General features: G+C 55.8%; 1 protein-coding gene across 1 annotated transcript in view; it reads right to left on the minus strand.

Annotated features, from left to right (window-relative positions):
* CCM2 (CCM2 scaffold protein) overlaps nt 1-14,011 on the minus strand; it is a 46,276-nt gene extending 32,265 nt beyond the window's left edge. Inside the window, exon 1 of the mRNA XM_064445270.1 lies at nt 13,739-14,011. Coding sequence (XP_064301340.1) covers nt 13,739-13,768 — 30 coding nt within the window. The 5' untranslated portion in view covers nt 13,769-14,011. The remainder of the gene's footprint in view (nt 1-13,738) is intronic.
* Nucleotides 14,012-14,129: the final 118 nt, after the last annotated feature.

Raw genomic sequence — 14,129 nt, forward strand, 5'->3', positions numbered from 1 at the left:
AGGGGCTGGAGCATCTCCCTGGGGAGGAAAGGCTGAGAGACCTGGGCTTGTTCAGCCTGGAGAAGAGAAGGCTGAGGGGGGATCTCATCAGTGCTTATAAATATCTGAAGGGTGGGTGTCAGGGGGATGGGGCCGGGCTCTTTTCAGTGGTGCCCAACGCCAGGCCAAGGGGCCACGGGCACAAGGTGGAACACGGGAAGTTCCCCCTGAACATGAGGACAAACCCCTTCCCTGTGCGGGTGCCAGAGCAGGGGCACAGGCTGCCCAGAGAGGCTGTGGGGTCCCTTCCCTGGAGACATTCACCCCCTGCCTGGACGCGGCCCTGTGCCCCTGCTCTGGGGGTGCCTGCTCCAGCAGGGGTGGGACGGGGTGAGCTCCAGAGGGCCCTTCCAGCCCCTGCCATGCTGTGATCAGTCGGGCTGTCTCTAGCTGAGGCGAGGCGATACCTGAAGGACACCAATGGTTCGGGCAGGGCAAGGCTTCCTGACCTCAGGCACATGAGTAAGAAAGCAACCTCCTGAGCTGGCCACAGCCAAAATCCAGAGCCTACAACTTCACCACTGCTCAGTCTGGCTCCTGACATTTCCTCTGTTAGGAGCCAGCCACTCAAGCATATTTACTTACTTAACATTTTACCAAGACTTTGAGAAACCAGCGATTTCAGAACCCTTTCACCATCACTATCCCTTGCCCAGGGAAGTCAGTTGGAGAGGGGGGAAGTTATGCACAGCCCACACGCAGGTCAGCCAGGCTCTGACCTTCGTGTTCTGCATACTCTGGCTTCAGCAATTAGCTTGGCAGCTTCATCGGTGTCCATAAATCCTTTTACTGCTTTCCTGCCAAAGTTCATTTATTTCAGGATTTGGTTTTATTTATTTATTTACAGTACACTCTGCCCTGTAAACACACAGGCTGACGCACCTGGGACAGCCGCTGCCTCCAGCCTGCTACGGATCAAGTCCGATCCTCCCATTTTGTCCAGTTCAGCCACCCAGAACCGAGAGCTGCATTAAGGAAACCACAGAGCATAATTAATCCCATTTATTTCATCCCCTGGTTCTGCTTTTGCCTGTCCTTAAGGCACCATAAGATAGTCAGCGACACCAGGATGGCCAGCGCTGCTGCTGTGATTTTACAGCTCCTCTTCCCTTGGAAATACCCAGAGAGCTGATGCGGTGAATTTTGCTTATCTTACCTTGCCTCTGGGGAATCTTACTCAAATGCAAGGTATCAAAATCAAGATTAGGGAAAGAAGCAGCTGTGGTTTGAAATCAAGAAGGTAAAACAAGTTAAAAATCCATATGTCAGGCTCCCCACGCTGCGTGTGAGTCCTTCACGGGTGTCTGGGCTCATCCCGTTGGCGCCAAGTCTCCCAGTTCCTGGAGAGGAGGAGAGGGCAGACCCATGCTGTACGCTTCAGCCTGGGGAAAAAGAGCTGTCTATGAAGTAAAGTGCAGAATGTCTGGCTCACGCCCTTCCATCTCCCATCAGAAACAGGTAAAGAACCTCTGCAACCAGACTGACCAAGTGCCCTCAAGCTCCTTCCCCTTCATTCAAGGCTCCTGGTTTAAATCCCTTCCTGGCTCACCGCGCTGAGCAGTTCCGAAGCGCTGCCAGGCTCGCAGAGGGGATTTGCCAAGCTGCACGGACCGTGTCCGCAGCACATCTTGTGATGCCATCAGGCTGTCATCGCCTCTCTCCCAACAGCTGACAGTGCCAAGCTGCTCGCTGAGATCTACCTCCTCGGTCAGAAGCTCACGCTTCCCCCCCGGAGGCACTGGTCTGGACACAGGTGCGCCACAGCACAGAGGCGGGCAGTAACCTGGTAACTTTCTCCGATGTGGACGTGAAGATAATGAAGCTTCTTTGGAAAGAAGAGAAATGGAACAAAGTCACCCAAAACCTAAAGCTGAGAGGGCTGGAGCACCTCTGCTACAAACCCAGGCTAAGAGAGTTGGGGTGGTTTAGCCTGGAGGACAGAAGGCAGCGGGAAGACCTTATTGCAGCCTTCCAGTGCTTAAAGAGGGCTTAAAAGAAAGATGGGGACAGAACTGAAGGCTCTGCAGAGGGACCTTGACGGGCTGGATTGATGGGCCGAGGCTTCTATCAGCCATCCAGGCTTGTGTCAGCCCTGGTGTGGCCAGCAGGAGCCGGGCAGGGATGGGGCCCCTGTGCTCGGCCCTGGGGAGGCCCCACCTCGAATGCTGGGCTCAGGTTTGGGCCCCTCGGGACAAGAAGGGCCTTGAGGGGCTGGAGCGTGTCCAGAGAAGGGCAGCGGGGCTGGGGCAGGGTCTGGAGCACAAGTGTGCTGGGGGGCGGCTGGGGGAGCTGGGGGGGTTTAGCCTGGAGAAGGGGGGGCTGAGGGGAGCCCTTCTCGCTCTCTGCAGCTGCCTGAGAGGGGCTGGAGTGAGGGGGGGCTGGTCTCTCCTCCCAAGTCACCAGTGACGGGACGAGAGGGAACGGCCTCAGGCTGCGTCAGGGGAGGTTTAGGTTGGGTGTGAGGGAAATGCCTTCCCTGCCAGAGGGGTCAGGGGTTGGCACAGGCTGCCCAGGGAGGTGGGGGAGTCACCGTCCCTGGGGGGGTTCAAACACCGTGCAGACGTGGCACTTGGGGCCATGGTTTAGGAGACCTGGGGGTGTTGGGTTGGGGGTTGGACTTGATGATCCCAGACATCTTTTCCAACCTTAATGATTCTATAACTTTTTAGTAGGGCCTGTAACAATAGGAAAAGAGGGAATAGTTTTAAACTGAAAGAAGGCAGATTTGGATTGAACATAAGGAAGAAATTCTTTATTCTGAGGGTGGTGAAACCCTGGCCCAGGTTGCCCAGAGAGGTGGGAGATGCCCCACCCATGGAAACATTCAAGGCCAGGCTGGCCGGGGCTCTGAGCAACCTGATCTGGTTGAAGATGTCCCTGCTCATGGCAGGGGGTTGGACTGGATGGCCTTGGAAGGTCCCTTCCAACCTAAATCCTTCTACAACCCTAACAGCGGGAAACTTACAGACTCAAATAGATGCAGAATCGAGTCTCAAACATGTTAAGCCACACACCCTGCCAGGTGTATTGGCTGGGAGCAGGTTGCTCCTGTTCTGCTCTATATCCATGGGCCCTCAGCAGTATCCTGGTCGCACCGAGCTCACAGAACACTTGCTGCTAGACAAGAGCATCGCGTTCCCACCCTACACTTGGCTAGAAAATACCTGCGTGAGTCAGGCTGGATGACCACTACAGGTGTCTGTAAGGACACAAGCCAGTGATGATTAACAGGAGATGCCATCAGAGAAGCCCCCTGCAGCGCTAGAACACAAGACCTCTGGCAGGTGCGAATGCAGCTGGGCACCAGCTAATGGTAGCTGTCATTGCAGCGTTGGTACCCAAACCTCAAATGGACAAATAAGAACTTCCCAGGCATCGGCCAGCCATGGCTTTGGTGCTAGGAACCTCCAGCTAGAACCCAGTTCTTGCAACTGCTCCCCAGGCAGCAGTGCACTGTCCTGCAAAGCTGAGCATAAACAAGACCCAGAGACCTCTGCTGAAGGCGGAGCTTGAGGTTTCTGCAGTCTCACAGCGATGCTAACCCATCTGTCGCCTACAAGTACACTCTTTTGATCACCTACCAGGTTTCAGTTGTTCCCTACCAAGGCCAAGATTAAGCCCGAGGGCACAGAGCTGATGGAAGATCAGGATGAGCACAACTTCATACCTTACTTTCCCCCTTTGGTCAGTACAAGGGAAGCGCTTTTCTGCAGTCGCCTCTCCTCACACCCCCCACAGCACAGCTCTGGAGCCACGTTAAACTGTGCTTCTGCAGAGCACACTCTCCCTTGATTGACTTTGTTTTTTGCTGTGACTAAATCCTAGGGCAAAAGGATCCAAAGGCACTGGAGGCCGATATGGCTTCATGAAAAGTGAAATAAGCAGAGATGAAGCCTGTGTGGGACTGAGATGCTGTCCTGGGAGCAAGATGCCACTGGTTGGGGAAAGGATGAGGGCTCTGCAGAACAGCCACCACCGAGGAGATGAGTCACAGCTTTAAAGCTTGTGATCCTGGTGGTCCCACAGCAAACCTGGGGGCTTCCTGGTCATACCCCTGGAGAACTGGGCTCCGCAGCCTGCCACGGCTCATCTCCACAGACCCTCAGACTAAACCATATCCCACAGGGCAGAGCTCTGTCTGCTGGCTCGGCCAGCCTGCCGAGTCCCCGTGCGTCGAGACAGCGGGCTGGAAATATGGAAACTGCTCAAGGTCAGGGTGGTCTCTGGGTTAAACAGACACTTCAGGCTTTCACCAGCAGAGAAACAGGCTGCACCTCCAGAACAGAAAACATTATCCGCTTTCTGGATGTTACTCACACAAGAGGGAGCAGAGGCTTAAACCCAAAGTGTTTGGTGTTGCTCTTCACAACAAAATTAACAAGGGGTGCAGGGTTGGGGATACCTCATGCATCTATTTGGGGCTGGAACAAGACTTTTGCTGGGTCAGAGCTTCCACCATGGAGAGTTTTACAGAGTGCAAGTTACACTTTTCAAAGCTCATATGATTACTTCAGCCAGCATCTAGTGCAAGCTTTAGCTCTGTCTGCCATTCTCTAACCAAACAGCAAAGCAAGTATTCGCCCAATTACATGGTAGAGTTATTTTGTACCAAGCAAAACCCACAGCAGCAAAGCTATTTCGACACAGGCATGCAAGCCCCAGAAAAGCCTGCATTACATTAAGCGCTGCTGCAGGATCTGTCCTTTCCCATGCCAGCCTCAGCAGCTGTTCAGTGTACAGAGAAGGTCAGCATAGGCTGAAGGTCAAAAGCAGGACCATTAGCTTACATGGCTGTAAAGCCTTAACCCCCAAAACATGACCCCTCTCATCCCCCAGACATCACTTGCCCTGGATGAGCTCCCCGAGGAGACAATCACCCAGCAATGCCCACTGCCACCAGCCCGACTCCCTCACGCCGTTCCATCCTCAATGCCCCCAGGAGCCACAACCAGGACACGCATTGAGGTGGGAAGTAGAGACACCTGGACAGCAAGGAGCCGCAGCAGCCCGGATGCTCTCCCTCTGCTTCCCATGACCACCCGCAAGAAGACAACCTGTTCAAGCTGCGTGTGAGCATCAACCAGAGCTTTCAGAAGAGCCACCTCTCCAGCCTCCGAGGACGTGTCTCAGCACAACACTGGTGCTCTATTTGGGCGAGTCTTTCTGCATAACCCTGCAAATACAAACCAAAGACACCCCCAGTAGCTGCTGGGAGCCAGAGCAGCCAACACAGGGCACCTGATTACTGGCACTGGATACTCAGGGTGCTGCTGTGACTCTGAAGCAGAGCTTTGTCCTCTCCAGTGCCTCCCAGCTCAGGGAAGTCGCCTCCAGTCACAGCTGCTATTCATATCACAGTGCCAGCTGGCACCAGGGGGGACACAAGGGTGCGAGGGAAAAGGGAGGAGGAGCCAGGAGGTCTTGCTGAGGCAGAGCCAGATCAGGTCTCTCTTCCTGGGGTGGACATCAGACCCCAGGAACCTGCACCAGTCTGCTGGAAAAGGGACACCAGTGAGGCAGCAACATTTTACATCAGTTATACAAGGGTAGAAATGAGAACAAAATATTTCAGGTCTGTCTGAGGCCAAGCAGCTGGGCAGAGGCAGAGCCTGGGCAGTACCCAGGGGAACACAGCAACAGCACACTCCCCACCGCACATACCGCGCAGACTCTCGCCTGCTTCCACCGAGGAAGACACCACATTTCTTGGAATCACCACCCCGATGCCAAGCTCTGATCCACCCCCACTCAGGGGACAGGGAAGAGTGGGAAAGCCAGGAAGGTGCTGGGCCTGTGGTCACCCCCAGCCCAAGAAGAGCCACATAACTCAGACCAAGCCTCCTTCAGGCCAAGCAGCAGCCACGAAGAGATGCCATGTGCAAGTTAGGGTGGTGGACGTGTTTCTAACACTTCTGAAGATGACCTGCTCGCTGCCTCTCCCAGTTAGAGGGGAAGCAACGCTACCCTGAGTGGGTCAGCCCAAGGACGAAGGAGCCACGCTGCTGCCCAACAGCACGCCGTGGAGAGCCTGCTGCAGAACAGGGTGGGGGACTGGTCTGCAGAGCAGCTCGTGGACCTCAAAGGTCAGCTACAGCCACAGCACTGACTCAGTATGTCCCCAGTCCAAGGGAGTGAAGCAAACTGGGAATGTATCTCTGTTCCCAGCCACTGTACTGGTGCCCACTGAGGGCCCTTACTGATTTTGGGACAGCCTCCCTCATCTCGAGGTAGACCACAACCCTGACAGCAGACCCTCTTATCTAGTGGCCACCTGCTAGAGGAAAGGGCTGGCCTGCTCCCACCACGGCACACACCAGGTGGTGCAGGAAGCCGGGCGGGCAGCAGACGAGCCCCAGAGCCAGTGCCGAGGATGGGGCAGGAGCTGGGGCGGAGGGAAGCAGTGCTGCCCCTCCCAGCAGCCTCATCACCACCCCTCACTGCCCTCCGCCACCAAAATGCCAGACATCCTGCGTTCGGCCGAGTCGAGCACCGGGTCTCAAGCAGCCCCTCCAACCAGGAGGTTTAGACCCACACCCAGGAGAGGGGCCGTTGGAGATGTCCCACGTCACAGCTGCCACCACGTCCAGCAGCTGAGACCCCGGGGCTGGAAGAGGTCACCCGCCACTCAAGGCGAGCACCCCAACAGCAGCACAGATCTCTGGGAGAGGTGGGAGGAAAGCTCCACAGCGCAGGGCAACACCAACATGTTTTCCAGAGTCCTCCAGTCCCCACCAACACCACAGCTCCTCACTCTGCCCCAGACAAGGTGGAGGGTCTCCAAGAAGGGCACGGATGAGACTGAACCACACACTACAAGGAGACAAAACTCACACTGAATTTTAGTTGGGCGAGGCTCAGATTTCACAGGCCTTGCTTGAGAAGCACAGCTAAGCTCAATTTCTGAGGTAACTGCCTAGGAATTGCTCCTTGCTGCAAGCTGGACAAGTCCAGTTGTGCAGCACCACGAGGTCCACCAGAACCGTCCAAACCTTCATGCCGAGTAGCTGAGGATTGGCAGCATCAAGAGGAAGATGCCACCAACAGGTGTGAAGCACAAGACCTAGAATCACAGAATCATTAAGGTTGGAAAAGACCTCGAGAGTTATCAAGTCCAACCCCCAACCCAACACCCCCAGGCCTCCTAAACCATGGCCCCAAGTGCCACGTCTGCACGGTGTTTGAACACCTCTCTGGGCAGCCTGTTCCAGTTCCCAACCACTCCTGCAGTAAAGAAGTTTTCCCTAATAGCCAATCTAAACTTCCCTGACGCAGCTTGAGGCCATTTCCTCTCATCCTATCACTAATGACTTGGGAGAAGAGACCACCACCCAATCAGCCTGTGCAGGTCCCTCTGCAGAGCCTCCCTGCCCTCCAGCAGGTCGACACTCCCACCCAACTTGGTGCCACCTGCAAACTTACCAAGGGTGCCCTCAATCCCCTCGTCCATGTCATTGATAAAGACATTAAACAAGACTGGCCCCAACACTAAGCCCAGGGGGACCCTGCTCATGACCAGCCCCCAGCTGGATTTAGCTCCACTCAGCCAGCCAGCCAGCTTTTATCCAGCAAAGAGTCCACCTGTCCAAGCCATGAGCCGCCAGCTTCTTTAGGAAGGTGCTGTGGGAGACAGTGTCAAAGGCTCTACTAAAGTCTGCCTTGTTTGAGACCAGCACACCACAGCCTCATCTCTCCCACCCCTTTCACCCCACATTTTCCCCCTCTGGACTTCAAGCCTAAACCCAAGATGATCCCACCTCCCTTCAGCCTCTGCTCCTCATATTCCAGAAGATTTTTTGCTTCCTCCAGAGGCAAGAGGAAGCACTGAGAAGAGGAAAAAGAGCAACTCCCTGCTCATAACTGGGCCGAGGCCAGAAGCAGCCAAGAACAGCAAGGACAGGATTGTCCCGCTGAGGCCGGCAGCAAGCCAAGCACCGGCAGTTCAAAGGAGAGCAGCTGCTAAAACCCAGTCTAGCGGGTTGGCCGGCTTCCCCATGAAGACTTAGATCATGAGGCAGCTCTCAGAATGAAAAGCCCGTTTCCCAACCCAGAAGCCATCCCTTCAGAGGGATCAGCGATGCCAAATTTCTTCCTTATTGAGCTGCTGAATGTAGGCAGAGATCGTAAGCACGATTAGGGAAATGCTGACTTGCACTTGGGAGTTTTCCCAAGCTCCGTCTGAAACAGCACCGGGGTTTGTAACCGCAACCGTTAAGGTTTAACGGGATCAGCAGTGGAAACCCAGAGGCTGTCAGGGAGCCATATGGCAGATCTTGGGTTGCTCTCACCTGCACGAGCCCCAGCTAGGCTTGCACAAAGCAGTGTGGTAGAGAGATCAAGTATTAGCTACTTCAGACGAGTCTGTTGTCTGGAAATGTGAGCTAAGGTACACAGCAAACAATGTTCTAGCTGCAGAGGAAGACCAGAGACCACTCGCCGAGGGGGAGAGCCAAGGAAGGCCTCATAAGCGCTGTTCTGGCTAAGCTTGCCCAGCTTCACAGCGGCTGAAGTACCCGAGTGTTTGTATTTAAAGCACAGAGCAGGAAGGGCAGCACTTCGACCAGCAATTCACAACCCATCTGTATCCACTTTGGGAGCCCCATGCATCTCCAGGCTCAGTAAGAGGAGCCTCGAGAGGACCCTACTTGTACTAGGATCCCAGCTGGACCTGAGTTGTACTTGAAACCACATTTTAATCAGCATAAACACTTCAACCTTGATCTGTCTGTGAGGGGAGCTCAGAAGCCGGGCTCCTGTTTTAACAGGAGGTGCCCCCCACACTGGAAGAGGCAGTGGTTCACAGCATGCCAAGCTGTCCCCCGCTGCCCAGATGGCAGCGCCGGCACGCCAAACTGCACCACCCATCAACACTGCGGCAGGGGACAAGGGCAGCCGGCCCCAGCCCTGCCCAGCCCTCCGATCTCGCCCTCCGCCGGTTCCCCACCATCAGGCAGCGTACCAACCCCCCGTCCCTCAGGAGCACAGCAGCTTCTGCTGCCTTTCCACCATGAGCCCTGGCTGCTCACGAGCAGCAGCGTGAGCCCAGGGACAGGGGACACGCCAGGAGCAGAGGAGAAGGCAGCAGTGCTCACCACACCTCCTGGGACCATAGGCTCTGCCCAGTTACTCTGGAAGGTTTTCAGATGACAGCTTGGACCCCTGCACAGGTTAGAGATCAGAGAAAGGGGCTGAATACCCCGGTCCTACCCTCAGCACAACCTTCCATGGCACAGCTTCAGATCAAGGTGCGAAGCGACCAGACACCGTGCCAGCTGGAGCTTTATCACCAGGAGTCACAACCCACCCAACAAATTTACTTGTCCTGAAAGGGCTGGGGATCAGGTCACAGCTGGTCTCGGAGCAGAAGAGAGCAACAGGCAACCAGCAGCCCAGAGGAATGCTCTTCCCACAGCTTGCTTTAGCTGGAAGTACAGAGCTAGGCTCCACACGCAAAGCGGTGTAGGGTCTGAGAAGAGTGTGCCTTCATTAACCTAAAACAAACCTCCCAGCAAACTAAAAAATACAGAAACCACCTTCACTCAAGTGGCCTAAACAAGTGAAGTCATGGAAGAACCATTCCTGCAGCAACAGAGTCTCAGGCAGGAACGTGGGTGAGGGGCTTGTCAAAGCCCGGTGGTTATTCTGGCATGAACAAGCTGGATATTTGGGAGAGCAAAGGAAGCTCAAGCAACTTGTCCCGTAAGCAGAAACTTCCTCAGAGCTGTGACTGCAAGCTCAGTCCTTCAGTATTTTTTATAGTAAGGCTGGGCGCTTGCCCTGCACCCAACTTCAAGAAGAACTAGCTCTATTTTGGCCATTTAATAACCACCTCGCTTCCCCCCAGAAGCTTCTCAGTTTTCCAGTCCCTCCCACAAACACCAGCGCAGAGCACAGCCCTGCTGCCCAAGTCCTCTGGCGCAGAGCGAAGCACACTTCAGAGTTACAAGCTCAATTTTTTTGGCAGACGTTTCCCAGTGATCTGCACGAGAAGGAATTGCCCGACCGGCCAACATCCTCAGTATTAACCAGCTTTTAAAACCGCAAAGAATTCAGTGCCACAGACCAAGATCAGCTTTTTACGAGGAAGATCTGGCAACTGCCAAAGCAGCTGTTGTGAGAGGCCTCAGACTTCACGCAGAAGCGCCTCAATTCACCCCCAGGAAGCCGACATCAGAGATCTCGGGCATATCTGAGCAGGGAAAGTCAGGAATTTTATGCTAACATCTGATGCCACCCACAGAGAATTACGCTGGGAAAACCATACGAGAGCTTCGCACTGGATCACCTGCAGCAGCCTGGCAGCCTCCCTGTGGATCCGAGGTGTTGTAAGAGCCTCTGTGACAGAGGCCAGCAGGCAAATCCTCTGCACAGGCAAATAACAACCAGGGTAGCCAAGAAATGTGCCTCCATCCTCCCTCCACCCCTTCTTTTTCCAGGAATGAGCGCACCAGGAACATCCATCCTTGCCCAAGGCTCCCAGGCACGAGACCAACCTCTCTCCAGCTCTGGGCAGGTTCCCACGACTGCACTGGCCTCGCAGCACAGCCAGAGCCAGCACACTTCCAAATCATAGAATCATTAAGGTTGGAAAAGACCTCAAGAATCATCAAGTCCAACCATCAACCCAACACCCCCAGGTCTCCTAAACTACAGCCCCAAGTGCCACGTCTGCACAGTGTTTGAACCCCCCCAGGGACGGTGACTCCCCCACCTCCCTGGGCAGCCTGTGCCAACCCCTGACCCCTCTGGCAGGGAAGGCATTTCCCTCACACCCAACCTAAACCTCCCCTGGCGCAGCCTGAGGCCGCTCCCTCTCGTCCCGTCACTGGTGACTTGGGAGCAGAGACCAGCCCCCCCCTCACTCCAGCCCCTCTCAGGCAGCTGCAGAGAGCGAGAAGGGCTCCCCTCAGCCCCCTCTTCTCCAGGCTAAACCCCCCCAGCCCCCTCAGCCGCCCCCCAGCACACTTGTGCTCCAGACCCTGCCCCAGCCCCGCTGCCCTTCTCTGGACACGCTCCAGCCCCTCCAGGGCCTTCTTGTCCCGAGGGGCCCAAACCTGAGCCCAGCACTCGAGGTGGGGCCTCCCCAGGGCTGAGCACAGGGGCCCCATCCCTGCCCGGCTCCTGCTGGCCACACCAGTGCTGACACAAGCCCGGGGGCTGGTGGCCTCCTTGGCCACCCGGGCACTGCTGGCTCATGCCCAGCCGGCTGTCAGCCAGCACCCCCAGGGCCTTCTCCGCCGGGCACTTCCCAGCCCCTCTGCCCCAGTCGATCCAGCTTTCCTCACAATATTTGTGAAAACCAGATGGTTTTATCCCAAACCTGTTTAAGACACAGCTCTTGCGACCACAGTGGGTTGGATGTGCTCCGTCCTATACTGCTGCGTTCCAGTTGGGATAACCTCATTGGCGTGAGCCACCAAAAGCGAGAGCCAGGGGACACAGGTTTCTGGTGGGATTTCTAAGGCTCTGCTTTAACAAGTCCATGCTTTGTCTAAACCTGGAGTTAACCCCAAAGCCAGGAAGGGATTTTCTCCCTAGTCCTAGTCTCCATAGCCAAATTAACAGTGTTTGACAGTGGTCCAAGCTCAGAAGAGCCACAGGCAGCTGATCCAAGGGTTAATTAACTGCCACTACAAGGGAAAACTCACACCGAGGAAACTCCATAAAGGGTTTTCCCCTTGGAAAACTCCACGCCTTGGCCCAGGAGCTGCCATCCCTGTTCCCCAGCTGTTACCCCACTCCCGCAGATCTCAGCAAGCTCCTCATCTGTCAGGATTGCTTCCCTGTGGGAGGTGGAGCAAGGGGGACTGGAGTGGCCAGTTCTGGGGTCACCAGCAGATGAGAGACTGGAACATGCAGGAGAGGCCCAGGGAATGGGCTGCGAGGAAGGTTTAGGGATCAGAGTATCTGTCATGTGAGGAGAGAGGAGGTTGGGGGAATCACGTCAACACATACGAGGACCTGGTGGGGGAGGAGAGAAGAATCCAGGCTCTTCCCAGCAACAGGAGACAAGGGAACTGGCACAAACTGGAACACAGCAAATTCCCTTTAAGTTTAAGAAAAAAAATGCAACCGCCTCCTTTAGTGTGAGAATGAACACGAAATAGGTTGCCCAGGTAGACTATGGAGTCTTCATCCTTGGAGAGACTCCAAACCCAGCAGGACACAGTCTGCTCCCAGCACAAGGCTGGATTAGGCCATCTCCAGAGGTTCCTGCAACCCGAGGATCCTCGGCCACTGGAGCTGAGGGCCTCCTCTCACACTAAAAACCCCTGGGCAGCAGCACAAGGGTCCCAGATTACACTGGCTGCTACAACAGCACACTCCCTCCAGCCAGCCTGGCCACAGAAGTTAGTGTTTCTGAAAAGCACCATTTTCCAAGGCAAAACACCCCAGATGTTTCTTAAATAGCAGAAAAAGAGTTTTCAACATAGAGAAGAACTATTTCTACAGCCTATCGCATTTTACCTACTTTAGCTAAGCAGCGCTTCCAGCCATGCAGTCACTGCCTGCTGTGAAAACCAGGCGCTTACTCACACCTAGAGCTACTCTACAACTATCCGCAGCCCCAGGAGCAAGCATCCAGAGCCATTTCGTCCTGAAAGCAGGGACACAACCTATCCAGATGCATTATTTCTCTTCCCACCTGCGCTGCTGATCCCACCACACTGCACAGGGGGTCACCTGACATCGCAAGGGGATGACAGCAGTTTTACTTTCCAAATCTGACTCCGTGGGAAGCCTGTACAGTAGCTCTAGGAAAAAAAAAAAGGCATGCCATGTTTCTAATTCTGTGAATATTCTGATCACTTCACACCAGTTTCAGTGGGAGACTCTGCTGCCACCTTCCGAGATCGCCGTTACTACATGTGCCCCGCAAAACGACTAAAAATAACTTGTTCCCCCCCCAGTTATATCATCAAACGAAGGGAAGGGTTTTCTTTTGTAAAGAGCGAGCCAACCCGGCCTGCTCAGGGAACGCTGCTCTCAGCAAGCATCCCAGCCTCAGCTCAGGCTTCGCCTCTCCCACGCAACGTAAAAATAGGTTTAAACAGGAGAAAGTAGAGCAGCCCGTTGGCAGGCAACGCAGACAGGGCTGGCTGACCTTCGAGGCACCTACAGTACGGTGGTCCCAACTAGAGTTGACACAATCTACATATAAAAATAGATGAAGCAGATGCACTTATATCTAGCATTCCCAGTTTAGCACCACAGTCAGTGGACAAGGCAATCCAGCATTGTTACAGAAGACATTTTAAGACACACCATTAACTGTCCGTCTCATTTGCAGCCTGGAGAGAGAAGCAGGAGGGTGAAGGGGCCCCTAATGGGTGTCGGGACACCGGGAGAGTAGCAGGAGCGGACACACACCACAGATGAGTGCTGGGGGGGTCTGGAAGGCAGCGAGGCCACAGCAGCACTCCCCCAAGCACCATATTCATGCAGAAAATAAGTTTTTTAGTAGGGGAACAGAGGCCCCAGGCCTCGGAACAGACACACCGATGGGGAGACACTCAGCTGGGCCAGAGCCAAGCCTGAAGCCACCACAGGGAGGAGGCAAGGGTTGAGAAGCCAAGAGGGGCCCCCGTCAGGCCCCCCGGGACGGCCCCACTCTTAGAGGGACAGCAGGGCCCACCGGCGGCCCCTCAGCCCCAGGGCGGCCCCGCAGCGGCGAGGAGCCCCGGGGACGCCCCGCTCTCACCTTCTTGCCTTTCTTGCCCTCCTCCTCCATGTCTCCGGCGGCGGCGGCCCCGGCCCCCCCCGGGGCATCCCCGCAGCGGTCGTTCCTCGCCCGGCCTCGGCGCGGCGGGGGCCCCAGTAGCGCGGCCCGTCACTGCCCGGCGGCGGCCATGGCCCTCCCGGGGACCAACTCCCGCCCCCGGCCTCGGCCCGGCCGGACCCGCCTCAGCGACACCCACAACTTTTCAATCCTGCCGCCATCTTGGGCGGCGGCTTCCCGGCATGCACCGCGCCCCGCCCTCCACCCGGAGGACTGACGTCAGTCCTCCGCCGACCCGCGCCGTGCGCATGCGCTATCCCCTCCCCGCAGGGACTGCTCTGCCACACCCACCCGTGCTAGCCCCGCCCTCCGT

This window comes from Phalacrocorax carbo, chromosome 2, assembly GCF_963921805.1.
Source record: "Phalacrocorax carbo chromosome 2, bPhaCar2.1, whole genome shotgun sequence".
NCBI lineage: Eukaryota > Metazoa > Chordata > Aves > Suliformes > Phalacrocoracidae > Phalacrocorax > Phalacrocorax carbo.